Genomic DNA, 26,826 nt, shown 5'->3' with positions numbered 1-26,826 from the left:
TCTCGCCATTTTAGGCAGGTCGATAACTATTTCAGTCTTCTGTTGATGATTTACGCATCATCGCTTGAGCTCTGTGATGTTCTCCTGCCTTCAGTAAAACAACATGAGCATCAAGCAGTTTTATTCTGTGTGGGCCTGAAACACATCTTATCAAGCCTTTATTACTGTTGGCGGTGGCAGGCGGCACTTAAACACAAAGCCCCTCATCAGGAAGCCTATTTGGCAACAGCAAATATGATTATCCCCACTCATTCCCTCTGAAAACAATCTTTGAGCTGATTTGCTGGATTGGTTGGTGCTGACCCCCAAGTCTGTTGGCCATTAACCAATTAGGGAAAACTCCAGAGTTGGAATTCATTATTCTGTGAGCCCTCTCAACATTCACTGACTCCAGCACAATCTCTCTGGGCTTACGCACTATTGAAAGCATGAAGATCTCAAGGCTTTGACTCATAGCGCAGCAGTGCCACAGCTGGACCGGAGTTCTAAGATTAGTCTGCAGTTAACACAGAAACACCAAATTAGTTTTAACCCCATAAGACACAGATCCAGTATTTTTTCCTTCTATGGGCTGTGAGAAATTAGTCATGTAAGTTCTTGTTCTTGTGTGAATCCATCCTAATCTGCTTCTCTAACATAAACGTCCATTGAAAAAACAATTTGCTCTCGGGTTTAAAATGTGATTTTTTTTTATTTATTTTTTTTTTTTGATAAAGCCTTTGAGGGGATTTAATGCTTATCTCCTTCCATGTGGAGGTAAGAGGTCAGCCTCACATCAAAGCAATAACTCCGGGCCTAACTGCATTTGGGATGGTTCCCGTAGAAAAGCTCAGAAAGTTAAAAAGACCAACCAGTCTTTTTTCCCATGTAAAGCTTAAAAATAGTTTCAAAACACTTCTGATGAATCATAATTCTCACCCTTGTGTTGCTTGTCCAATTAAAACCCCTTTCACGCTGGACAAAAAACACAAACAATCAGCATTTATTCCTGGGTCAGAAACATGACACCCAGGCAAACACACCAATTTTTGCCCCTTTTCTGGTGATGCTTTGACACACACTGCAGTTCTGGACGTTGGGACGTAAATAGCCAGGAAACTGGGTTTAACAGAGACACTGAGGTAAAAGATCTGAAATAGTAATCACGGTAACACTGTCAGCAGCAGCCCAACAAAATAAATGAAATGTGAAACCAGCATCTCTATCAACACTCAACATGAAAGAGCACAGAATGAAGAACAAAATGAGACAGAAACGCCCATACAGGTGAGTATTTACCTGAGCTACAGGCCTGGTTATATTGGTTGCCTTTATTTCATAAATAACACAATAAGACACAACAAAGCCAACAAAATAAGCCATGTGGAATGAGCTCTGAGAGTCACACCTGGTTTACAAAAACTGTGGTACCATCCTGACAGTCAGAATCTTTAAGCATTAAAGCTGTTTTTTAAGTAAAGAAATAATGTAACGAGCACACAGCACTGACCCTGAGTGCTGTATCAGACTGCAGGGAGAAAGAAGCGGCATCAGCAGCTCTAACATCCTCCCTGCTCCTCTCATTACCACCACTAGATGTGGCTACAACACCAGCAACTAAACTTGACTGTTGCAGTCAGGGATGTCATGCTGTCAGGGTTTACTGGGACACTGATAGAGCAGAGCCATTATTAATGTTATTACATTGCTCTGCTAGTGCAAACCCTAAAAGGTCATTTATTTATTTCTGTTATTGTAGCATTGTTTTATCATTTCTGCAGGTTTTATTACTGATTTTATCCTCTGGGATTTTATCCCACTGAATCATTTTACTGTTAAAAACTTGGAAACATTGCTGTCCTCATTGACATCCATCAGCGCTGACAGACTTCTGATTTCAGGTCATGTAAATGACTAGTCCACGTGCACATGGGTATTTTCTAAAATGGGGTTTTTCCTCTTTCATTCTCAAAAGCGAAAAAACATTTTCAAAAATCCTGTCCACACACACAAGCACTGTTTAAAAGAAAAAATCTCTGTGCCTATGGAAACACAAAAACCCAATTAAAGTAATGTGAAGAGCACGTCAAACCAACAGGTGGTGATATAACCCTTACCCTAAAGCCATGCTGGCCAATCAGAGGCCTGAGAAAAAGCTCTTACGGGCTCTTACCTGCAACTAGAGGTCGGATTGCTAAATTCTAAACATCCTGTTACAAATCCTACTCTACGTTCTTATGTTCTTACTCTGTGTTCTCAGGGACGATGTTGTGTAACAGCTGTACGACACCTTCCTGGAACACCCCGCAGTAGCAGTCGGCTGTATGCGAGGTGTTCGAGTGGGTAACAACTTCACATTTGGCATGCATAACTTTTCCTCTGTTGCTGCTAATCCTCCTTAAACATTTACGTTTCTCACGGGCAAGTGGTTTCTCAACCCAGGAAGTTAATAAGTAGAATGAATAAACTCTGGTGCTCAGTGTTTGCTGTAGGAGCCTTGTAACCCTTGAGAAATGTTGGAGGAGGTTAAATGGTGGCATGTCATGGGGTTATCAGGATGTCCCTTTAAAATTTAAAGGTCCGCTCTGACATTCAGCTTTCAAGTCCTCACCGCACATGGCAGGTTACACACATTGTTTTCTTTAATGGATCAACACATGCTACACTCACAGATAAGCCTACTTGTGAAATCTCTCTATGAAATGTGAAAGTGCAATGCTTTAAAGCAGAAAAATACAAACCTAATTCATAGAAATCTCTTGGAATTACAGTGTAAACTCGTGTCTTACTGGCTACCAACCCTTTCTACTTTTACCAGAAAAGGCCATTTTATCAATGATAATTGGTGCATAAATCCATAAATGTCATACTTAACATATAGTAAGCGTCTCTGAAGTCTCCTAACTTTTTCTGTCTGCTGTTTGCTGATGTGCAGGTAACATACAGCTTGGTAACAGCTACCTGTAACAGCACTGGTCAGAGCGGTGAGAGTGAACCGGAATAAAGCTGTGGGCCAGCAAACGTAAACAATGAGCTGAAAGACAATAAAAGACTTCATATAACTAATGATACTGTGATAAGTGATACTTATCTGTGGGTCTGCCTGTATGAGGGACACCTTTCACATTATACAAAGTCATTTTGATTCAGTGTTCACATAAAAACATTGGTTACAGCAGCCCTCATCCAAATATACCATACCACCACTTACGTACATTAAGTATTATTGGAGAATTTGCGGTTATTGCAGCTTTGAGCAAAAATCACAGGTTAATACATTACCAGCAGCCAGGATCTCATGTAACCTTTGTCTTTATAGAAAAACAGACATGCATGAGTGGAAAGTTATTGAGTCAGTAATGTATATCTGAAAGTGGCCTAAGGAAGCTTTCACTTTCTCCAACAATTTACCACCATCTTATTGTATCTTATCTTATCTTTCCATCTTATAAGATAAGAAATCTTATCTGCTGTTTCATTCCACTTGATTGTATAACTCAAGTCATGCTCAAACCTTGACCTTTCCTGCTGCTAAATCCAGCTCAATTCCTGCTCACCTTTACATTTGATTTGCTTGAATCCCACTTGCCTGCTCAGCTCTTCAGGACAGCTGACAATCTGATAATCAAGTCTTTGAATAATCCTGTGAGGCCACTTCTGCTCTTAAGGAAGAAGACTGGTTCATTAACGCTCCAGTATAACATGGTCCTCCTTCTCATCTGGTGGTGCACAGCAAGAGGCTGCACAAATGATGTACCAACAACAACAAAGACAACAGAGTTGGTGTGCAAAGCTGAGGCCTGCATTGTGGAGTGGTGACCTAACAGTTAGAGATGTAGACCTGCTCCCGCAAGGTCGCTGCTTCAAGATAAACCTGTGTGGGGAGAGCGAAAAGAGCGGCGCTTGCCCTTCCCATATCAGCACCTATATGCTGTATCATGCTTTGCATACACAGACAATCCTTGTTGTACTGTGCAAAGGTGGAAAAGACCTAAACACACAATATTTGTTATGTCACCTTTACAATCAGTTACTATAAAATAGTGGAGCATTGGTTTTTGAGAGGATGTTAATATGCACACACACGCACGCACGCACGCACCAGCAGGAGCTTAGTCACCATGGTAACCACCATCCCCTGCCAACAGTCCCTCCTCCCTCCCTCCGTCTCCTCTCCTCCCTCCCCTCCCCCTTTGCTCGGCTCCAATCCGCGGACAGGAACGAGACGGGGGCTGCTTCTCCCATCATGCCTTGCAGAAGGAAGCAGGAAGAAGTCAGGAGCAATCAGTGAGCAGCAGAGCGGATGGAGGTACAGATGAAAACAGACTGATGGTGGATGTGGGGGTAACAGCCAGGGAGGTATGGCTGATGTTGCCTCCTGTTTGTATCCAAGCTGCTCCTTTTTTCTGGGTGAGTCCTCCCTCTCTTCACTTGTCTCATACCAGGAAAGCAAACAGTGTCCAGTGCTCATGATGTGATGAAGCTGGCATGCAGACGGATGGATGCTGCCGGTGGAATTAAAGGGACAGTGCAGGAATGCTTTCAGGTTGAGCGCTGTTTTTGCTTTGCAGTGAGGGGTCAACAAAGGTGACAAGACGGGAGAAAACCCCTAACGTCTTACGATTGTTTGGTTTTGTCGGCTTGAAGTAACACTCCAGCCCGACTGTGCATGGATAATGTCATGTTAACCACATAGCACACATACCAAAGACAAGCTGCCTCTCCTTTGACATTTCTGTGGTGTGTTATAAATGTGGCTTTAATCTTAACTGTGACTGACTGTATTAGAGGAACATAAAGAAGTAAACTGCCATGTCTTTACACTGACAATGATGCCTTTCAGTCAAGGGACACAACCACACACTTGCACATGTACAGACCCACTTTTGTCTCAGTGAATATGGTCCTGTGTCTTTTTCAAATGAAATTGCCAGTATTTATCCTCCAAAATGATAAATGATACATCCTCCATGGTTACAAAAATACTAAAACAGACAACATAAAGACAGCACACGTCACAGCGACATGTTGTAGTCTCCTGCCTGTGCCTTGTTCAGCGTTTCAGTGAGCCTTTAACCAGGAAGAAACCACTGCTGAGCTGAGCTGAGAGCGTGACTCTCCATCTCCACCGCAAAAAAAACCACTGATGCGTTCAGTGTAGCCAGCTCAGCTTGAAGATGTGATTGTAAAGACTGAAACGTGCATATGCTAAATGCCCCAAAGCAAGCATGCCCCCAGCAAAGCCTAAAATCAACAGTGCCAGATTGTACCAGTGTTCATACACATTTTTCCCAGATTTCTCCAAATCGTGTATAATTTGCATTACTGCCAAGCACATATTAGAGTGTTGTAAATTGTTTTCCGACACCTGCACTTTTCAGTCCACTCATAGAGACTCGTTTGATCATGTATGCCTTTACTGTTTAAAACAGACTTTTTAAACCAGTCTGAACTGACAGCTGCACTGTATCATAAAAATAACACAGCTTTGACCACTGAATGTACAGATGAGACTTACTGTACCTGATCTCAAGCAGATTTTCTTATTGTAAGGAAATAGACAGAAAGTTGCTGCTGCCTCGAAAAGGCGAAAACAGGCACTATTAATGTAGAGTTTTCTACTATCTAGTAACTATCTCCAAGAGCACTAGATACACCTTTTTAAAACTCAAAGTTCAATTAAGTGTGTAAGTGCTGCATCTTAAATTTTGTTCTGGTTTGTTGTCTTTGAGTTTAAAGCATTTAGTGACAATAAATAAATACTTTTTAAATGATTACATGTAAATGATAACTTTCATTAATTACAATAATTATTCTTTAAAAATTAAGATTAGTATGTCAGATTTTTCAGAGGCGCATTACTGTAATGCTTCTGATTATGAGCTCAGATTTTCTATTTTTAGAAATGGAAAATAAATAACAATCTAAAATATACAGTTGATGTAAGACACTCCTTTTACCTGTGTGTTATTTTCAATCTGCTTGGGTGTTGGTTTTTTTTTTTATCCAACATGGGAGGCACAAATCATTGTTAGTTCCACTTTTGATAAAAACTCTTCACTTCACACACTATGAGTGTGTTCAAGACATATATAGGTTGTTTCTCACGCTCTTCACACAGATAACAGCAACACTTGTTGCACCTCGACCACAGCTTATCTTCTGTTTGCTGTGTAATTCACTCTTTCTGCAGGATGTATTTAAACAGCAAGACGACTCATTTTCAAATACAAACACGATTGTGGGCCTTGAGCTCCAGCAGGGCAGATTACCACAATGACCTTGTAAAACCCGCCCAGAGTTGACCCTTCTAGACACACACACAAACACACAAATACATTTTTCCATGACTTTTGGAAACATTACATAGACTTTCTTTAATTTCTTGGGGACGTACACTAAGCACAAACATGTTTTGCCTAATCCTTTCCTGTAACCTTAATCTAAAACTAACTTAACCCTCACCTTAACCCAAGTCTTCGCCTTAAGATTTAATAGTTTATGTTATGGGGACTTTTTTTTTTTTTGCCCTAAGGCCAGTGAGTCCCCACAATGTGACTCTGGAAACAGATTTATGTCCTCACAACATGAGTGACACATATCCATACCCACATGTAGAGAATTACCCTAACCTTAACCCTACGTGTACTCCACTACTTGTGTCACCCTATGATTTTTGAATAAGACGTTTTTTCATTAGAGGAGGTTTATATTGAAATTTACTGGTGCCCCTGCACCACAAACTATATTCTTGGGATGTAATCTGACCCCCTCTTAACTGAACCTCACTGTAACCTTGAAACACCCTAAAAATTAATGATTTACGTTATGGGGACTTGCATTTTGACCTCATTAGGCGGTCAAGTCCCCACAATGTGACAGTATAAACAGACTTATGTCCCCACAATGTTAGTAATGCATGCACACACACACACACACACACACACACACACACACACACACACACACACACACACAACATTGACTTACATTCATTTCCTAGAGAATTGCTCGAATCCTATCCCTATCCACTCACCTTGAACCACCTGATTTAATTATTTATGTTATGGGGGACTTGCATTTTGTCTCCAAAAGCAATATTGGTCCCCACAATGCATGTATTACAAAGGACACAAATGTCTTTTAGTCGGGGCCGACAATGACAAGCTCCACCTACGCTTGGTGATCAAGCCAATAGGGAACAGGGTGAGGGTGAGCAAAGGGCTGCTCTTATCTTAGTATTTATCCAGCAGAGATCACACTCAGGCAGACAGAGAATGAGTTGAGTTGAGAGAGTCAACACAGAGCTGATTAAACTGCGACACATCACAGACTTGTGGTCCTGTTTGTCCCTGTGGCAGTGATTCGGCAGGTGAGTATGTTTTCACTGACTGGAACTGGGTGTATAGATGCTCAAGTAATGACCACTGGTGCACTCAAAGTGAGTTTTTATTCCAACTGGAAAACATGTGAAGAGTAGTTAAAATGTCTGTATTCAACCTGCAGTCCTAGTGACATTTCTTCATGTACTACTTCTATCTACAATCATTGATTGTCCTTTGCACAAGTGCTATATTAACCACATTTGGACAGGTAAGAATGACATGATATCTTACAGTTCTGCTGTGGTTTGTTTCAGGTTGAATGTGGATTTTCAGTCTGTGTAGAGCATTGCTGAGTTGGAGAGATGTGGGCTGGTCCATATGAGACCTTTACCTGAGTAATTCTCAGCATGAATCATCTCATGTGAACTTCATTAAAGTCCAGCACTTGAGTAGAGCATTTAAATAGTAATCACTGTGTCCAGCCTAGAATGTTACTTTGTTCCTTAATGTCAAATTAAGCAATTTGGAGGTTTGAACAATGATTTGCATCTTTCTAAAAGCCTCTGTTGTCTCAGCTGTAAAGCAAACTTGAAGTCAGAAGAGTACTGGGCTCTTGTTGACTCAGCTTTCATGGTTATGTCATGATGTATCTTTACTGTTGTGTTTTACAACTAAAAGTGAACTAGGGATAATAGCACTAGTTTTAGCAGCTCGGTATTGGTTTTGAAGACTCAGCATGTAACTTAGCCATGATATCTGTCATTGAGGATTCAGGATTTTAAAGACTGGCATATCCTATATCTTGAGACTTCTGGCCAACACAATCATACTATAACTGTTTTTCAGATTTGCACAAGCAAGACAAAATCAAGGGAAATAACCTTTGGGCTACTTCAGGGCAATAAACTTAAAAAAAAAAGTTGATATCGTTCCTGCATAAAAAAAAATACAAGTTACTTATTTTCAGCCCTTTAGACTCTTAAAGAAGATTTAAGACTCAGAAAAGATTTCAACTATACAAGACAGTCAAGCTCCACCCTGAAAAGAGGCTTTCAGGTCATTTCTAAGCAGTGCTGGAGTGCTTTTGTATCACATGATTAAAGACGGAGAACATTGATTAGAAATGGTTCACAGGAAACAGCTTTAATCAATTGTTTTCAGTGTTGTCAAGGGCTGACACTGTCATAAATTCAGCTTTGAGGTGCTCAGTGTGCCTCCTGTCATGTTGGGCAGTTAATCAGGTATGTGTGTGTGTCTCTACTTGAAAGAAAACCTTGTTCAAGTGGACAGTTTTGGCAGGAGTGTGAAACACAAATCTAAGGTAGTTATTGTGTTCTTGGTCTCTTTCTGACTTGAAGTGTTGCACTTTAAAGCGACATAGGCTCATTATTTATCTCCTGTGTCTTTTATCTGTTTAAAAAAATCAGGTTGCACTTATAAAGCCCATATGAACACAAACTGGGCTCTGTATTAGTTTATTTAAAAGAGCATTTCCATGCAGAGTGAACCATGGTTATGCCGCAAAGTACGACTGCCTAGAAACAGTGAGTAAAAAAAAAAAAACCTGAGATATGAATAAATTAGAACAACTGCAAAACAACAAATCTCATTTAAGTAAACATAAAAAACTCATTCCTCTATTTTTTATCCCCCTGTCATATCAGCCATGACAGCTGCCAGCTCTGCCACAGGAAGCTTAAATCACAGCACATACCAGTGTTGCTGTGATGGCAGAGGCTGATAGCACGTCAGTTAAAGTGTTTTATGGATTCTGTGACATAGTTATCTCAGCTGAGACGCACCTGCGACAGAGAACAACAAACCTTATGAGAAAGGTCCTCTGCTTTCATTTCTAGGTTGCATCGTTTGTCAATCAAAGTTGACATCTACTGTAAGATAAGATTTCGAATTGTTGGTGGCACAAGAGGAGCCACCAAGGGATCACCAATGTCACTAGTCACAATGCCATTCATGGCTAAAAATGTTGCAAAGTCAGCATAAAAACGACAATTTCTGGTCGACAGTGGTCGACAGTCGATGATGGTGGTCATCGGTTTTCTCGTTGTCCTTACATAGACATTATCCTTGTGCTCCCATCACTCTGGCATACTTTGTAGTAACCCTGTTCTACTCAAGCTTAACCCACATTCCAGACCTCGACATCTCAATGGATAGATAAACAACAAGGAGTGCTGCACACGTATCAGTGTAGTGCATAGGGGCAAAACATCAAACAGGCCGTTTAGATGAAGAACTGACATAGATATGGACTAAAAGAGAGAAGAAGCTGAGGCATTTATTCACTCCAGGGCTAACTGTCCACTGCCTCAAGCATAGTGTTATGCACAGTGTATTCACATCTAACTTAATTCTAAATGTGTATGGAACAGGCCACAATGACAATAATAACTCCAACACTGCATGTTTAGAAGAAGCGTATATATACAGTCTAAATGGCTACAGCAGCTCAGCTCTTTGAACGTGTGGAAGCTTAACTGAAAGGTTTATAAAAGCACATTAGCCAGCGGCTAACTGGTACGCTTGGAAAATGAGCTAATTAACTCAACTGTGTGTTTACTAAGAAAGAGACTGTACAGTCTGTATTGTTACGCAACTATTCATTGAAGGTTAACAGAACAGTGTCCTGGGTAAACAGCTGAATTTGTACATTTGGTCTTTTTGGAAAAAGGTCATTTAACGTAACACTTAATTCATAATCCTGACTGAATTTTAACACAAGGGGCTGATTCATATGTTTAAATGATGATAAACCAACACACAAATGATCTCTATAAGGGAAACTATATTGTCCTCATGAAAATGAAATAGCTTAAAGGCACTCTGTGCAGTTTTGACAATGAGCAATGTTATCGGAGTGAGCACCATTATGTTCGTATTATGCATATACAGGAGGATGCACAAGCTTACAGGTGACTCAATACACACGTTTCCCATGGTTTCACACTGATCGCTGGTGGCAGTAACACACAAATGAGCGCAGCAATGCATCCACAAAGGTTATCAAACATTGTTATAAGCAGTGACAATGACCTCAAGGATAAAAACAGTTCAATTTTGTAAGAAATACTGAGAGTTAACACCTTTTGTTTGTTTGCAAGAACATTCCACAGGACACCTTTATCTTGACATCAGTGAAGACTTCCTGTTGTTCTGTTCACATGTTAAAATCAGTCTCTTAGCCAGAACATAATCCCTTGTGTTTGGGGTCGACGTATGTAGGTTCTCTGATTTCTCGATCCAAACTGCACATGACTACAGATCTCTCAGAAGAGGACAAAAACTACAAATAGTGCTTTTCCTACAAAACAAATCTGTAAATGCCCCAGAATTCAGACATACCACAACAAACATGCTAGGATTGAAAGCGACCTAACAGGAAGATACAGGATCTTATCTACTGATTGAAGTCATCTCCACTGATATTGATCGTTTCCGTTTCCCTGTCTGTCCTCTATCTCCCTCTCCTCTCTCTCCCTCCCTCATTTTCCCTTGATGATGACAACAAAGGAGCACAGCTGACAACATTATCCACTTCCTCTCCCTCTTCCTCTCACTGTGCGGCCTCCTCTTCATCCCAAAGACCATGGAGGAGGTCACCAAGGTCACAGAGACCCCAGTGGCCCCACCACTTTTCCTGGAACGGCAGGTTCGTCAGCGACAGCCCACAGTTTCAGTCCTCAAATCCAAGCTGAAGCAGACTGTGACCTGCTCTGTGCCCAGAGTTCGATCCACCCTGACCGGTTTCTTCCCTGTGGTGCGCTGGCTGCCAAAATACAAGCTCAGAGAGTATGTCTGGGGCGACGTGATGTCAGGTTTGCTCGTCGGCATCATCCTGGTGCCACAGGCTATCGCCTACTGCTTACTGGCAGGAGTGGAGCCCATCTATGGTTTATATACTTCATTTTATGCCAACATCATCTACTTCTTGATGGGAACGTCCAGACATGTCTCTGTGGGGATCTTCAGTCTCATGAGCCTCATGGTTGGACAGGTAATGGGATCACAAGTGGCACGCAATGACCATACCATTTGGGTCTTTAATAAAATGTTGAGGGTCTTCTTGTTTTGCTTATTTTCAAGTTTAAAAGCACAATGATTAATTAAATGTATCACTTTAGTGTAATAATTTACAGTTGGATTTCTTAGGTTTGGTTTAACTGATTATTTAAGATTTGTTGCTGGTGGTTTCTACCTGCCTGCAGGTGGTGGATAAGGAGCTATTCCTGGCAGGTTTTGACCTTAATGAGGACTCCACAGCATCTGGCCCTGATGTGTTGAATGCCACGCTGGGCACCAATCTCACAGCTGGTAAGCTTCACACCGTGGAGCTACTGGGTCTGCAGTGCGGGAAAGAGTGTTACTCCATCAGCATCGCTGCTGCACTTACATTTCTGGCTGGCATCTATCAGGTAAAGGAATAGCTGTATTCTGACCTTATCATCCAAGAGTTCTAATGCAGGAGATGAAACACTGTAAATCTAAAGGCACCCTGTACAGTTTTTGCCCACTAGTTGTACTGTTGAGGAATGCTTTTAGGGGTGGGTTCTTGTTGTGTTTGTATCAAGTGCACACATGACAATTCACATGCGTACATGCATGTGGGACGCAATGCTGCAGATATTTTCATTTTAAATGACTAACTTTGTCATTCTGAACCATCTTCCTATTCCCTTCCTCTTCCTCTTCCTTTCCTCTTCCTCTCCTGTTCCACCACCTAATCCCCTCACCAGGTCATGATGGCAGTGTTTCAGCTAGGCTTCGTGTCTGTATACCTTTCAGCTCCTATGCTGGATGGTTTTGCCACTGGAGCCTCTTTCACCATCCTGACCGTGCAGGCTAAATACCTGTTGGGTCTAAAGATTCCTCGTCACCAGGGCTATGGCACAACTGTCGTCACCTGGATTAATATCTTCACCAATATTCACAAGACCAACCTGTGTGACCTCATCACTAGTGCCATCTGTATCTCTGTGTTAGGTAAAGACTTCTATTTTACATACTCCGCATCAGACCTGCTTCTGCTGAATATTAATATGAATATTATCCTACACTTCCCAGAATGGCATGGGAGGAGGCATATAAGTACTGTCCATACATTTTCAAAAGCCTAAAAAAGCAATTTGAGTTTTTCCACAAAGACCAATTTTCCATATGAAATTCTGCAGTATTAGAGATTTGCTTTAATGTAGCGTAGACCAAATTCAAATTTTTTGTTTTCTTTCATAACACAAAATTCTTGATTACAGTGGCAGGGAAGGAGATCCAGGACCGCTACAAGGATCGTCTAAAGATCCCTCTGCCGACTGAGCTCTTAGTAGTGGTTGGAGCGACACTGGCCAGCCATTTTGGGGAGCTGAACAGCCGTTACAGCTCCAGTGTTTCTGGACACATCCCCACAGGGTTCATTCCTCCCCAGGTGCCCAGCTTTGGTCTGATGGCACAGGTGGCACTGGATGCCATTCCTCTGGCAGTCATTAGGTACATGTACAACAAATTTGACAACATTAATTGCTTGGCATCGATGCATGTCTCTTATCTGTGCTGTTATTGTTATTATTGCTCTTATTAGCTTGATTGCTGTCTGACAGGGATATGTGCCCTAAAGATCTCTAGATTGAGATCTGACTGCACTTTCTCCCCAAAATACATACAGCTATGGACATTTCCTCCACTATTATTTACATTTAAAGAAAAGAAAGTGGTTCATTTGAATGTTGGTAAGCACCCATCAAATGCGTTTCGTTTATACTTTGTAGCAAGGCTTTTTTATACTTCTTGAAATGTTTTTAAGCGATGTCCTTGCGAGACAACGACAACAAAAGTATTTATGGATGCAGTATGGATGTATCTATCATCCCCTAAATAGTAATTGTAAGGGAATAAAAAAAGCTATTTTAATTCCACTTTTGTTGGATGATTTTTGGGTGAAAAACAATGACATTATGATCACATTAATTGTATGTTTACATCAGGTCTAAAGTTGTCTCCTCATGCTTTTATAAGGGAAAACATTAATTCACAGCCTCAATTGCTAAACAAATTGTCATTTTGTCTTCAAGTTTTGCCTTCACAGTGTCGCTGTCCGAGATGTTTGCTAAGAAAAACGGCTACACGGTTCGTCCTAACCAGGAGATGCTGGCCATCGGCTTCTGTAACATCATCCCCTCCTTCTTCCACTCTTTCACCACCAGTGCAGCACTGGCAAAAACCATGGTGAAGGACTCAACAGGCTGCAAGACACAGGTGAATTTCATATCTGGTCAAGCCCATTTCTTTAATGGTTGGTCCAATCATTATCAGTCATTAAGAATTCAGATTGCATGCTTTCTTTCAAGCAATTACCTCCACTACAAAATTATGTAATCCACTGTAGAGCTTAGGTTTGCATTATACTTGAGTCTTCACAACTCATGTTAGAACATAATGTATTCTACTTGTTTGTGTTAACTGTGTGGATTGCGTTCATGATAAACATCTCTCCCATTCTCTGTCTCTGTTTCTCCTCCATCAGGTATCGAGTTTGATCAGCGCCCTGGTTATCCTTCTAGTCCTCCTTTTCTTCGCACCTTTCTTCTACGATCTCCAGAAGTGTGTTCTTGCCTGTATTATTATCGTCAGCCTTCGAGGCGCACTAAGAAAGTTCAAGGACATCCCGGCCAAGTGGCGCGACAGCCGGAACGATGCCATTGTGTGGCTGGTCACAATGTCAGCCACGACTCTGATCAGTGTGGAGATGGGCCTCCTGGTCGGAATAGTTTTTTCCATGATGTGTGTCATCTTCAAGACCCAGAACCCTAAGGTGAGTGACGGGCCTGATGCTGATGATGGTTTTTGAAATGTGATATAAATGAGAGACATTTTAGAATCTGAAAAGTATTGAAAATTGATTGCAGATTTTGCAGCTATGACTTGCTGGTATCAAATATTTAGTGAAAGACAAAAAATTGCCTTTCGTAATCTCATCTAATCTGATATCTCACGTCAGGTCTCTCTCCTGGGTCGGGCCAGTGGCACTGATTTTTATGAGGACATGGATGAGTACAAGAACCTCATGCCGCCACCTCGGGTTCAGGTCTTCCGCTTCCAGGCTCCTCTGTACTACGCCAACAAGGACTCATTCCTCAAATCTCTCTACAAAGCTGTCGGAGTTGAACCTTTCTTGGAGATGACTAAGAGGAGAAAGGCTGAGAAGAAGGCCAAAGACATGTCCTCAAAACAGGTCAAGGCAAATGGCGATAAAAACAACGGAGAGGTCGTTATTGGACTCGTACAAAGACAGCTGGATTTCCACACTATAGTTTTAGACTGCTCTGCCATCCCCTTCATAGACTCGACAGGCTTGGCTACATTTAAAGGGCTGATCAAGGAATATAAAGAGATCAGGGTGAGCGTACTCCTTGCCAACTGTAACACCTCAATCGTTGATATCCTGCAGAAAGGAGAATTCTTTGGGAAGGATGACAAAGACATGAGCAGCCTGCTGTTTCATACAGTCCATGATGCAGTTCTTCATGCAAACAGTACATTTGCAGCAGCAGAAAGCAGGTCAGACGACTCTGTGGTGTAGAGCAGATGGAAGAAGAGAAGAGAGAAAACGTTGTTGCGTATTCTCTTTCTACTTCTCCTTGGTAAACCTAAAAGTGGATTTAGGTATGCTATCCAGCCATTTGTAACAATACTGCAGTAGGTAGCTTTGAGGTTGCCTAGTGGGAAGCTTTGCCCAAGAAAATATGGGGGTAGCAAGATGATCCAAGTAGGAAGAGTGTGCTGTCAGTTAACTATGATGATTTGTGCCCTTAAAAAAGCACGCCACATAAAACCAGATTTGCCCACATGCATTCTTTAAAGCAGTTTTACAAGATTTTAACTGCAATTTCACTGCCAGAAAGATGACTGTTTTAGACTGGTGCTCTTTGACTGGAGAAAACACTGCTCACGGTACCTTCCAAGGCTCCTTTTATGCGACTCCTTTATGGCAACAGAAGCTGCAGAGGCCTCTTTGTTCAGATATACTGCCAGACTCCACAGGCCCTGGATAAGGAGCCCCTAATATCTGATTCTGACATTATATCATAAAACTACACGACGTGTGTCACAGGAAGCAGCGTCGCACACATATGGACTCCACACATTAGAACAAGAGGAATCAAGTTGAAAATGAGAGAAGTTGGCCTTTGAATAGAAGTAAAATGAAGGTATGGTAAAGATAATATCTGGTAATATATTCACTGATCAGCAAAATCTACCATGGCTAACAAATTGCTTCAATTTTGACCGATATCCCACTTAAGAACATTGAAAATTACATACATGACAAAAGGTTGTTGCAGCCTGTATGTAGTCCATATTTGTTGGTTGACTCTAAGTCAGTAGCCACATGTGTTGCAGCTTTTGTTAGAGCTACTTAATCTGTAATAGACTGTGCCAGTTGTGGTCACTTCTGTTTCCTCCTCTCATTAACCTTCTCCCCGTACTTTCTACATTTAATAATAATATCTTCCTGGCTGGACACGGGTAGTAGGAAAGAAAAGGAAATGAGCAGCAGGAAAGACAAATGGAATAAATGGTTTTGTACTTCTTTTTAATCACTGATCTGAATGCTGGGACTCACAGACCAAGGTGTGTGTCTGAAGACTTTTCAGGGACTGCCCATGATCCATAGCATCAGTGATAGCAAAGAATGAGGTCTAATACATGTGAACACAGTACTGTAACCTACATTTGATCTGCACATGCTCGCTTATGTAGTGCTTTATTTGACAGTTGTTTTGTATGAATGTTCCTAGTCACAAATTAGTTTTCTTCAATTTCCAGGTTAGTTCTTTTCAAATGTTGATTAATGTCAGTGTTTTTCAGATGATACAGCTGTGTCACAATAAAGCTGTTTTAACCTTTTATATCACGTCACGCCTTTGGCCAAAGTCCATAATGGCCCTAATCCAGGAGTCCAGAGTTCAGACATGGACATTCAGCTACTATCAGCAGTATTTCCTGAGGTGCCATCCATTACCTTGGACCTCAAAATAATTTGCAAAAGCCCAGGGGGGGCAGAAGCTTCACATGATTGCATCTCCCACAGAGAGAGCACCTCCTTCAGACCAGGGCTCATTACAACACACCTGTTTTGTGGTCACCCAACAAGAACACTATGATCTGTTCTCATACAAATAAAAGGTTTACACACCTCTGAGATCTCTTGGATGAAAGCTGGTCATCAAACAGTGCTTCTGAAATTTAGATTTTTGTGAATAAACTGATGGCAACAGGTGATGCCACGATCTTTGTCAAAATGCTTCACAGCCACTGGTATGTTCAATGTTTTCTGTTAAATCTTTTTTTTTTTTTTTTTTTTTTTAAAGGTCTTTCATTTCGTTGCTGTAAAATTTGAATTGAAACAGTAAAGTCTTTTTGTACTTTCATGTGAACGTGTTCATGTCAAAAAGATAAGTGATGATGAACTGGCATTGCAATAAGACGGAGAAATTTGTGTTTGTTAATGTAGAAAATTCTCATTTCATATTTTCAGACACTTGTTTTGACATTTTCCATGTGTTAATTTAACCACTCAAATCATGATAGTGATTACATCACATTTTAGGGGAAGTCTGTTTGACTTTGATTTCATAGTGTTGACATTCAACACATATACAAACACTGCCTTAATGTTCTATACTTGAATTAAACTGACAAGTTCTGAGTGAAGTGCTTGTGTCTGTGACTGACTTATTGCCATTAGTAACAGACATTCATCATATCAAGGGAATATCTGTTGATGACAAATGTTATTTAACTATAATATTTTGCCAAAGGAAGGAATATTAAAGCTGCACTTGTCAATATTCTTATATTAACAATGGATCACATGTAGATTGGCACTTCGTGTCACTTGAGGTTTGTCACAAAGCAGCAAAGATTACTTATATATGAAAGCATAAAAGATAACGCCACTTATTTTCAACTCAACTACATTTTTAAAAGGTCCTCCAAAGGAAAGTTGACTGTTCCAAAGTGATGATTAGGTGCAGACAACCTGAGCAGCTTTAACAGTGCTGCTGTGTCAGGCTCCTCACAACTACCCATTAGCTCATGAGGTAATATACCAATGCCTATTATTTGTGAACATAATCATCATACTTATAACACTTAAGTATGGCTTGTTTAAGGCCAAAGTCATCCTAAATGATAGCACAGCTACAGCAGTCCATGTGACCGACCAGACCGACAACAGGAAGACAGAAACATATAGCCCATGTAATTATTCATAGCATAGTTACACATTCAGGTATATTTTAATGGGCCATAATTTACTTATTAACTTAAAAAATGCTACGAGTAAGCTGTTTGCTGCACCATGATTGCTAATGATTAAGTATGTTTACGTGTCATGCACATGTCACAACCATATGATCTGTGGCTCATCTCAGGAGTGCAACAGAGCTGAAAGACACAGCCTGAAACTGGGGTGTTTACTGAATCTGGTGACAAGGCAAAAAATAATACATTGCACAATTACAAGTCATTTTAATTCATTTAAAGCATGGACAGATTTCTACAGACACCTATCTGGAAACAAGCACTCTAAAGCAGAAAGACCTCGGTGTCACCAAACTGATCAAAAATGATCCTGTTGATTTAAAAAGAAAGCACCTGAAAGGAATAGTGTTTTTTCAGGAGGGAAATATGCTTACAAACTTTCTGGTGGACAGTTAAATGAGAAGACCGACACCACTTACATGTCTATTGCAGCCTGCAGCTGGATAGCTTAGCGCAAAGACTGCTTGTTAAAGGCGCACAGCGCTGCCATGCAGAGCTATCATTCCACAACTTCTACATTTTGAGACGTGATTCCTGCCTCTCTAAATGTAATTGTCACTCTCATATCATGCATGACCCAAAAGATCAGCCTCAAACATGTGTTGATAAAATGTCACAGATATGAAATGAGTTTATTCCTCACCTGCTTCACTTTGCATGAAGTTGCACTGCTGTGGTCAAAAATCCATGAATGATTAACCACCGAAACTGTCTGTCCAAATCTAACAACATCTGCCTGCTGTCAGAGCAACTCGAGAGCTAACTTGTCTGTTCCATCCATACAAAAACAGAACGCTAAAAATGACAAGTGTCTCTTTTACAACAGAGTTACATGAGGCCAGGCTAGTTGTTTCCCCGTTTCCAGTCTTTATGCTAAGCTAAGCTAACCAGCTGCTGGACCATGAGGAGAGCGGGATCAACTAAACCTCAGCAAGAATGTGAATAGGTTTATTCCTGAAAATGCCAAACTATTACTTTAATAAAGTCATGATATTACTTGAGATAGCTTGTGTTTTTTATGGCACATCACCAAACCTTTATGCTTCTTGCACAGGTTCTGAACAGTTCCAGATGTAGAATTTTCATGTAATGCCTTTGTAGTCAAAGTCAGTATGTCAGCTCCAATAGTCTCCTTCCTGGTTATAACAATTAATAAATACATACATACGTATATGTATTTTGTTCTTTCTCTCTACTGAAAATTCCTTGGAAACCCAGCGAACATCAGCTCAAAGCCAGCTGTGGTCTCTGGATGATTCCTCATCATTGCTGAGTCACACACCGTTTGCATAAATATTCATCAGCGGATGAGGCGATTTAGAGACGGTGTGTCATTTTCTGACATAATTATCATATCTGCAAGGTCACTGGGAGAAAGATCGGCAGTCACTCTGGATGACAGCATTGTCATCAGACAGGAATTAAAAAAAAAAAAAAAACAAGATGAAGAAAAACACATTTTGTTCTTGACTGTGATATTCTTCGTGCACATTAAAGTTTGACAGAGGAGGGTTTACCGTGTACTTCAGGCTGCTGAGACCAATGCTGTGAGCATGTCATCTGACCTTTGACCTACTGAGTCATCAGGAAGTACCTGTGTTTCACAAGTGTGTCAACCTGCTTACTGAAGTGAATCACTTGACTCTGGGTGAACAGAAAGTTCACCTCCGTAGAACACAACACGGTTCCTGTTTTGAGGACACGCTCACTGAGAGAAAGTGATATGACAAAAATCAGAAGATGTTCACCCACATATTCCTTCAACTCTTTGTTGGAAATGGGAAACTTTTGCATCAATGCTGTCCTCTATTGGTTAATAATGTGAACAGCAGAAACAAGCACACGCTTTGTCCTCAGCAATGAAAATGATGTTATTGGGTGAAACCATTACAATCAATTTTTCTTCAAGAAGTCAGACCTTTCTGAGTGACCTTTTTTTTCCAGCATTCTTTATTCCTTTAAAAATATATTTTCACACAGGCACTGTAATAAAGAGAACACATCTTGTAGGTCAGTGCCAGTGCTTTAGCATACAAATGATATTCAAGAAAAACTCAAACACAGGAAAGAACAATCACTGAATGAGATCACTGAAGAAAGTTCAAGCAGTTTGTGATGATCAGAGTTCATGTTCAAGAATAACGACAAAAACTCAAAAAGGCAAAATACAGTCACTTCTTTCAGCACCGCTCAGCTCTGCAGTGTGCAGCAGCCTGATATGATATTCACAACATGCTCTAAACATTATATTGGACTACATAAAAAATGATGATCATGGCGGCTTCGGCTGATAACTGACGACCATGATGGCTGATAGAGTCAGTGAGAGCTTCAGTGTTTTTTTTGTTTTTTTTTGTTCTTGGATCACCTGGTGATGTCCAGCCATGCAGAGTGCAGATAGTTTTGGTTTTAATTGCTCAGCTTTTCAAACCGTTTTCCACCAAACACATACAGCAGTCTTTAAAGAAGCTGGAATCATTTGTTTAAAATGAATGAAATGATTTTTAATGCTGTCAGCTGCAAAAATGAGCACATAAAATCAAAACTATGTGCACACCAGTAAAGTGAAAATATTTCTGTGATGATTTGGATGAACCACCCCTATATAAACACAGCATTGTTGGTATAGACTCGTTGGGAAACTCCACAATGTAGTGTGCAACCCTGATTTGCTGGGACGCTGTGTAAACATAAATAAAACAGTAACGCAATAAGTAGTTTTATGAAGTGTTCCTGAGCCCATGTAGTAACGTCAAAGTGGTGAACTTCGCTCCATCCTTGCTTGTGAGCCTTTCCAGGATGTCCCTTTCATATCCAATCATGACACTATCACCTGTTACCAATCAACCTGTTTACCTGTGGAATGTTTCAAACAGGTGTTTTTGGAGCATTCCATAACTTTCCCAGATAGTCCTGTCCCAATTTGTTTGAAACATGTTGCTGCATCAAATTCAGAATAAGCAGATATTTACAAAAATCAATGAAGCTGATGAGGTCAAACATTAAATATATTTTGTCTTTGTGCTGTTTTCAGTTGAGTACATGTCAAAAAGAACTGGCAAATGGTCACTGCTTTATTTTTTTCGTACACAGCGTCCAAACTCTTTTGAATCAGAGGTCGTCTACAGGTCAGAGGTGTATTCCATGAGCAGCCCAAACATACTGGCCTCAGCTGCTGTAAAGAGATATGAATGCTTTTTTTTTTTTTTTTTGTTTCCAATACTGACACCTTATTTGTTCCATACACATAGAGTACATACAAAAGACAAAACGACACAAATCAAGCAGTGCCAAGAAAACAATGCCCTCTGGCCTAAATAGGGTTCCCACTGGTTTCTTTTTTCAGTTCTGCACGTCACATACTGCAGTTTGATCATTGACTGACCTTTAATCATTTGTTCAAAAGCTAAAAATACCCAAGGTGTTGAGACACTGCTTCTCCCAGAGAGACAATTCAGTCTCTTCCACTTGTCATGCTTTTTTTTATCCCCTCAGTGCTTTTATCAAGACATTTCATACAAAAAGTAAGTAGTTGTGCAAACTGATACAGAAAACAAAATTAGACGCAAAACTCATTGTTCAAACAGGCTATTATGGTTGATTCAAAAGAATCTGTACAGATCATTTTCAATACTTCTGTACAAACAAAATCACGACCTAAACCAGCCATGATATAACATGATTTCCAGTTCAAAACAAGAAACCTTAGTCTGTTTCTACAAATAAACAGAGGTTCCTGTTTGATACATTGATCATAATGGTTATGGTGCAACATGGAGGGTTATTTTCTGTCCATCTGGGCGATCAGTGTGGTGCAGCTACATCGCTTTTGACATCAAATCAGCTTTTGCTGTCATAAAACTCATCAGAAGAAGATGATGAGGCAAGGCTGATGTACGTGTGCATGGCGGAAGATCTACTTCAGATCAGAAACCAGCATTTGATACACTGAAAGGAACATTAAGAGTGTTGGATGCTGAGCTGGACAGAAGTAGAACCAAATTTGAAGAAGATAGGCGTGTGAGATGAGCAGAGTCTTGTGATTGGCTCGCTCGCTCCATGTGACAGTGTCTTTAGATACTTTACATACTTTAGATAAATGCTTGTCTCTGCAGTGTTACTGCCTTCATTCACAACAAAGCCATTCCAACATTTCCCCTGAAATGCTCCCATTCACACATGACCCCATGCAGGAAATGCTCCTGAACATTTCAGGGATGGACTGCATGTGTGGAAGCGGATTTAAAGGGGATACTGGCATGTGTGACAGGGGCTTTAGAGAAGATACTGGCCGAGAGTACAAGCAACCAGACAGTGACCAATGGCTCAGTGGTAGCTAATAGCTACCTTTGGACTCTCAGTTTGACACCTCAGCAGCGAGCAGTCAGGAGCTGCTGGTGGTTAGTGGTTGAAAAACCTTTAGGTAGCAACTTCTCCCTGGCAGCTAACTGGTAAGAAGTCATTAAATAGAAATGTAATGAGTTTAACTGATTTCTACTATCAATCATTTGCCTGCAACTGATTGTCTTCCCATCGCGTTATTTGATCAAACTTAGCTGCTGCTGGTCCGGGTGGGGCAGGCCTGGCTGTGTCTGAAGCGCATGATGTGCACAGCTGTCTGATGCCACCAGTAAAACATCACCACCACCAGTATGTGCCACACCTGGTGGCTGGCACCTAGGTAGTTCAGCTGGCCTAGGAGAAGAGAGGAAGAAAATGCTCTAAAGAGTGTGTATGCTGGTTTTGCTCATTCTCAGACTTTCTTCACAGTGTAGGAGAATGGAAGTATGGGTCAGGAGGAAATCACAAAGACCAGAGGGATGAAATTCAAAGTCCGTCCTTTTCTGTGAGAGGTTCCTTGAAGTGCTCAGGAAAAAGTTAAAGGTCCAGTGTAAGAGCTTAACATGTTATGCATCAGTCTATCCTTCTTGACTCTGCACAGTGTCATTGCTTTTCAGACACAGTCCATCATTCTGTGATTTTTCCTAGCATGACAAGCTAAAGTGGCCATTGTGAGAAAGGCCTATGACGCTGTACATTCACTTGTTCAGTGGTCATTAAGGAAATCCTTCTCAGTTGTCTGATTTTCCAGATCAGCTGACCACAACACTCACTGCTAAGGAAAGAATTTAAGAAGTACTGTTGACATATAATAGTGTGTGTTTCATCATTTCTAGTCAACTACTATCATATAGATACATTTTTACAGTCTTACAAAAGGATTATTGTTTGTTTGTCTCTGTTATGGGTTACTGTAGTTAGTTGTTTCATGATATCTGATCTTTATGCTTGGCTTTTACAGCATTTTTTTACTGTATTGATACAGTGCAATTTTAATTTGTATTTTTTGTTGCTGTGCCAGTGAGCACTCCAGGAAGCGAGCAACCGCTTTGTGGACGCTGATGGGGATCCAATAAAGAAACAAAGATGACTGAACACATGAAAATTACTGACAAACTTTCTTACATCAGGTGATTTGCATTTGTTAATCCACTGAACTCTTCAGATTTTCTGGATTCAGAAATGGATTGAGGTCGATGTGGCACCGTTTCAGTGTATTTACACAGTTACATTGTTCTGACACCTATTGCAGTGTTGCCTTCATAAAATGAAGGAATTTAACTTTTTCAAGTTTATACATCATAGACCATGTCTGCAGAAGAAAAAACCTCAGATATGATGCCCTCTAGTGGTGCTGCTGGACAGAGCAGTGAGGTTTAAGAGGCCATGTGATTTTGCTCCAGGCAGCGTAGGTTTAAGCTCGTCTTAAACTTTGAACTGCAGCTAACAGTGGCAAAACAAAAGACATGTTTCACTGGTGTAACACTACAGCTCCCTACTTCACACACAGAGACAGAGGAGAAGGACTCACCAGGGAAATAGCGTTCAGGGATCTTGGTGACGTAGAACATGAAGGCAGATCCAGCTATCAGGTACATCACTATGACACGAGGCAGGAACAGCTGCACATACGACAACACCAAAGTTTATATGACCAGACATTATGCAGCCAGGAGAATAAAGAGCTGAGATTCATGACCTCTTGAGGAATACTTCTCTTAACTAAGCAGCAAAATAGTGTACACAGAGGTGTAAAAATGTAAGCGTGAGCAAACTCACATGCTCTAACTTTGCTTTTTGTCTAAAATTACTGTATTTCCACACCTGTACAGCATCGGAGGTGAACCCTCCATTGAGCCAGACCCAGTGGCACGCAGGGACCACACTGATGCCGGCCACACAGCAGAAGATCGTCATACGTATCCGTCGCCAGTCGTTGCTGAGGTAACGAGGGTGGACCTGAGCACAGAAGACGGCCAGGATGAGTGACAGGACTGTTAGCAGGTAGACCTGTCGCCAAAACTGCAAGAAAGGAGAGGAACCGATTAGATACAGTCCAGTCAGAGCTGGAGAATCTGTTTCATCAATACTATAACATTTCAACAAAAAGAACAGAATGGTGGAAATTTGGGATCAGATCTTTTTCCCAACCTCACATTTGCACTGTGATGTAAATCGCCATGTTGAGTGTTCACACTTACAGCATTACAGTAGAAAGCGTAGAAGATCCCAGGCACGTAACAGCCAAGGATGCCAACAGAGATGCCTGCGTAGTCCAACGCCAGCCAGCGACGGCTAGTCTTCTCCGAACGGTGGCACGAGAACAGGTGATACCCCACAGAGCACAGCATGCACACCTGGGATGAAAACACAAAAGATAGTGGGATTAATATTTGTGACTATTGATATATGTTTCAAGCTTTTTTAATGGATGTCATTATTGGTTTCACTAAGGGGATCTTTGCTTTGTTTTACTTTAACATGCATTTCTACAGACAGAGAAAGGGGTTTTAGGAGGAGGGTGGGAGGGCAGCATGTACTACACTATCACACTCACTTGCAATTAATAGCATCAGCAAGATCCGAAATCTGTTACACAACCTACAATACAAACCACTCACTGTTATCAAACAAACAACTAACACCACCACTATACTGAATAATTCATCAGCTGCCAATAGGGACTCTGAACTACACTACCATTCCTATTGTAGCCCTTCATAAGTGCCTCTCCTTTACAATAGTTACACCTATACACAGCTTACACACCTTACCCAGGTAGAGGTGAACTGATTGCATCTGTGGCAGGAAACACGAAACCTACATGAATCAGTTTATTCAACCATGCACGGGCACACAGGATGAATATATTTTCTTATACATTACAATTACTCCGATTTTCACAATAAACCAATACTTAAAGGTATACTATGGAGCAATCTGGCCCCCACTCCCTGTCTCATCGCCACCAAAGACCCTCAACCCCTAACCACAGCTCCTGTATGAAAGGTGCCATACAAATAAAGTTTAGTATTATTATTATTAGTATTATTATTATCACAGCATCCACCCAGCCAAATAAGGCTTACCTGGAAGCAGAAGAGTCCTATAGCATAGATGACGTAGTCCTCTCTGTTAGCTCCAGAGGCTGGCAGTACTGAGGAGAGGTCGTTGACCCCCAGAGAGAAGAAGAGCAGGAAACCAAGAAGGTGGCTCCAGATATTCACCGTTTCATTGGACAGAATAAAAATACTGTAACAGAAAAGAAGGCACAAAGATGTACCACAAGACCAGCATGTATACACACTAACACATGTGTGAGTAATGTTCCTATACTGTAACATGCAGGATATTTGCATAAGCGGGACCCAGAGTATGGTTCTAGATCGTGACATGACTCCCACCTCCTCAGGCAGAGTTTGGAGGGCAGGTGAGCCCTGTAGCCATCTGTGATGTAGGGATTTTCTTTGAGAAAGAGCGGGATTTGTTCATAGGTGTACAGTCTTATCCTGTGGGGTATCAGCACCGGCCAGTGCTGGTAGCTGCCCAGCTCGATGTAGTGGGCAGTCTTCAGCAGTTTCTGGGGCATCTTGAGCAGCATCTTGTCCTCTGCTCCTCTGGTACAAGGCAGGCCGGGGAGGTTAAGGCTGAGTTTGGAGAGAGGGAAAGAGAAACCACCCGTTAGTACGTGACAGGAGCAGAAAACAATGCTAACATGTAGTGTTTATGACACAACTGCCAGTGTTGATGAACCCCATTCAGTGAAGAAGAGCTCAGATCTTTTACTTAAGTGAAAGCAGTAACAGCACGGTGTAAAGATACTCTGTTCAGGTAACCAGTAATAACTGTTATCAAATAAATACAGCTGAGTAAGAAGTACAACAATGGCTTCCAAAATGCAGTGAAGTACAAAGTAGCAGAAAATGGAAATACTTGAGTAAATGTAACGTTACTTAGTTTCATTCCACCATTGACTCCATTTAACAACGTGTATTAATGTGCTTACAAGTAACCGAGCTTACGCTAACCTCGGTTATAATGTTTACCGACGGCTCTATCCTCTCACTATCACTATTTCTCTCACTTATAGATAAATCCTTTCAAATAACAAAACAGAAATGACGTTACTTACATCTTCCTGTGTGTCAGGTCGTTTTGTTATTGTCAAGCCATGATAGCAGGCTAAATTCCGGTGCAATGCCAACATTTGCTAACAGGCACTGTTTTAGCCAGCTAAACTGATTGAAAACAGGTTTATCCAACTCACCATTAGTCGCAGCCCGACTGTGGATGTCCTTGTACGGGCAATTCAGCCATATCTGGGTGGCTATCAAGCTAGTATAGCGTTACAAAATATCACATTTTGATAGAAAGAAAGTCATAACCTCCGCTACTGGATAACAGCATCCAATTTATCTTCTTCTATTTGATGTTGATAGTAAACGAGGACGAAGCGGCACGCTACCGCCACCAGCTGGTGTGGAGTGTGAAGGATCGTATCTGTTCCTTTTTGGAAACAGATTAAGATTCTGAACTTTCCTGCAAAATATGTCTTAAATTCTCCATTAAATTGATTTATTAGAGGCTTAGACTTGGGTCTGTTCTCTAAATTTAAGTATTAGATTTTATAAAGTAGTGCTTATTGTAGTCTAGAGGTTTGAGGAGCTCCCAGTAGATATCTCCACCACAGCTGAAATGACAATCACGCCCTTGCTCCAGGCAGTAGTTTAATTACAATGCACATTGTTTACTGACAGTTTGAATGTTTTCATTTAATAAGCCGGACTTCTGACCACACCCTTCATAATTTAATCAGTTTTGGCTTTGATGGAGGGATTTACTGTGG

At 41.0% G+C, this 26,826-nt stretch overlaps 2 protein-coding genes across 4 annotated transcripts; one reads left to right on the top strand and one right to left on the bottom strand.

Annotated features, from left to right (window-relative positions):
• Positions 1 to 4,300: 4,300 nt before the first annotated feature.
• Positions 4,301 to 17,003, top strand: slc26a1 (solute carrier family 26 member 1). Its single transcript, XM_076757304.1, is given in 9 exon segments — positions 4,301 to 4,389; positions 10,833 to 10,859; positions 10,862 to 11,316; positions 11,528 to 11,734; positions 12,056 to 12,302; positions 12,572 to 12,803; positions 13,385 to 13,568; positions 13,837 to 14,124; positions 14,311 to 17,003. Coding segments are annotated over 9 exon segments (2,271 nt in total). The 5' UTR covers positions 4,301 to 4,340; the 3' UTR covers positions 14,893 to 17,003.
• Positions 17,004 to 19,579: 2,576 nt separating this feature from the next.
• On the bottom strand, positions 19,580 to 26,420 carry LOC143338413 (progestin and adipoQ receptor family member 3-like). 3 transcript variants are annotated; one of them, XM_076758779.1, is made up of 7 exons: positions 26,248 to 26,420; positions 25,385 to 25,627; positions 25,070 to 25,232; positions 24,182 to 24,337; positions 23,805 to 24,002; positions 23,512 to 23,602; positions 19,580 to 22,334 (listed from the first exon to the last, which is right to left on the bottom strand). In XM_076758779.1, exons 2-7 carry the CDS (start codon positions 25,579 to 25,581, stop codon positions 22,192 to 22,194), a joined length of 948 nt encoding a protein of 315 aa, XP_076614894.1. In that variant the 5' UTR covers positions 25,582 to 25,627; positions 26,248 to 26,420; the 3' UTR covers positions 19,580 to 22,191. The 3 variants fall into 3 exon arrangements, with proteins under 3 accessions (XP_076614894.1, XP_076614895.1, XP_076614896.1); XM_076758780.1 differs by having other exon boundaries at positions 20,001 to 22,334; positions 23,805 to 23,939; positions 26,248 to 26,394; XM_076758781.1 differs by lacking the exons at positions 25,070 to 25,232; positions 25,385 to 25,627; positions 26,248 to 26,420 and adding an exon at positions 24,750 to 24,855 and having other exon boundaries at positions 20,001 to 22,334.
• Positions 26,421 to 26,826: the final 406 nt, after the last annotated feature.

The sequence above is a fragment of the Chaetodon auriga genome, chromosome 19 (genome assembly GCF_051107435.1).
Source record: "Chaetodon auriga isolate fChaAug3 chromosome 19, fChaAug3.hap1, whole genome shotgun sequence".
Lineage (NCBI taxonomy): Eukaryota > Metazoa > Chordata > Actinopteri > Chaetodontiformes > Chaetodontidae > Chaetodon > Chaetodon auriga.
Note: the sequence above shows the minus strand (reverse complement) of the source record. Positions and strands in the feature narration are given on the sequence as shown.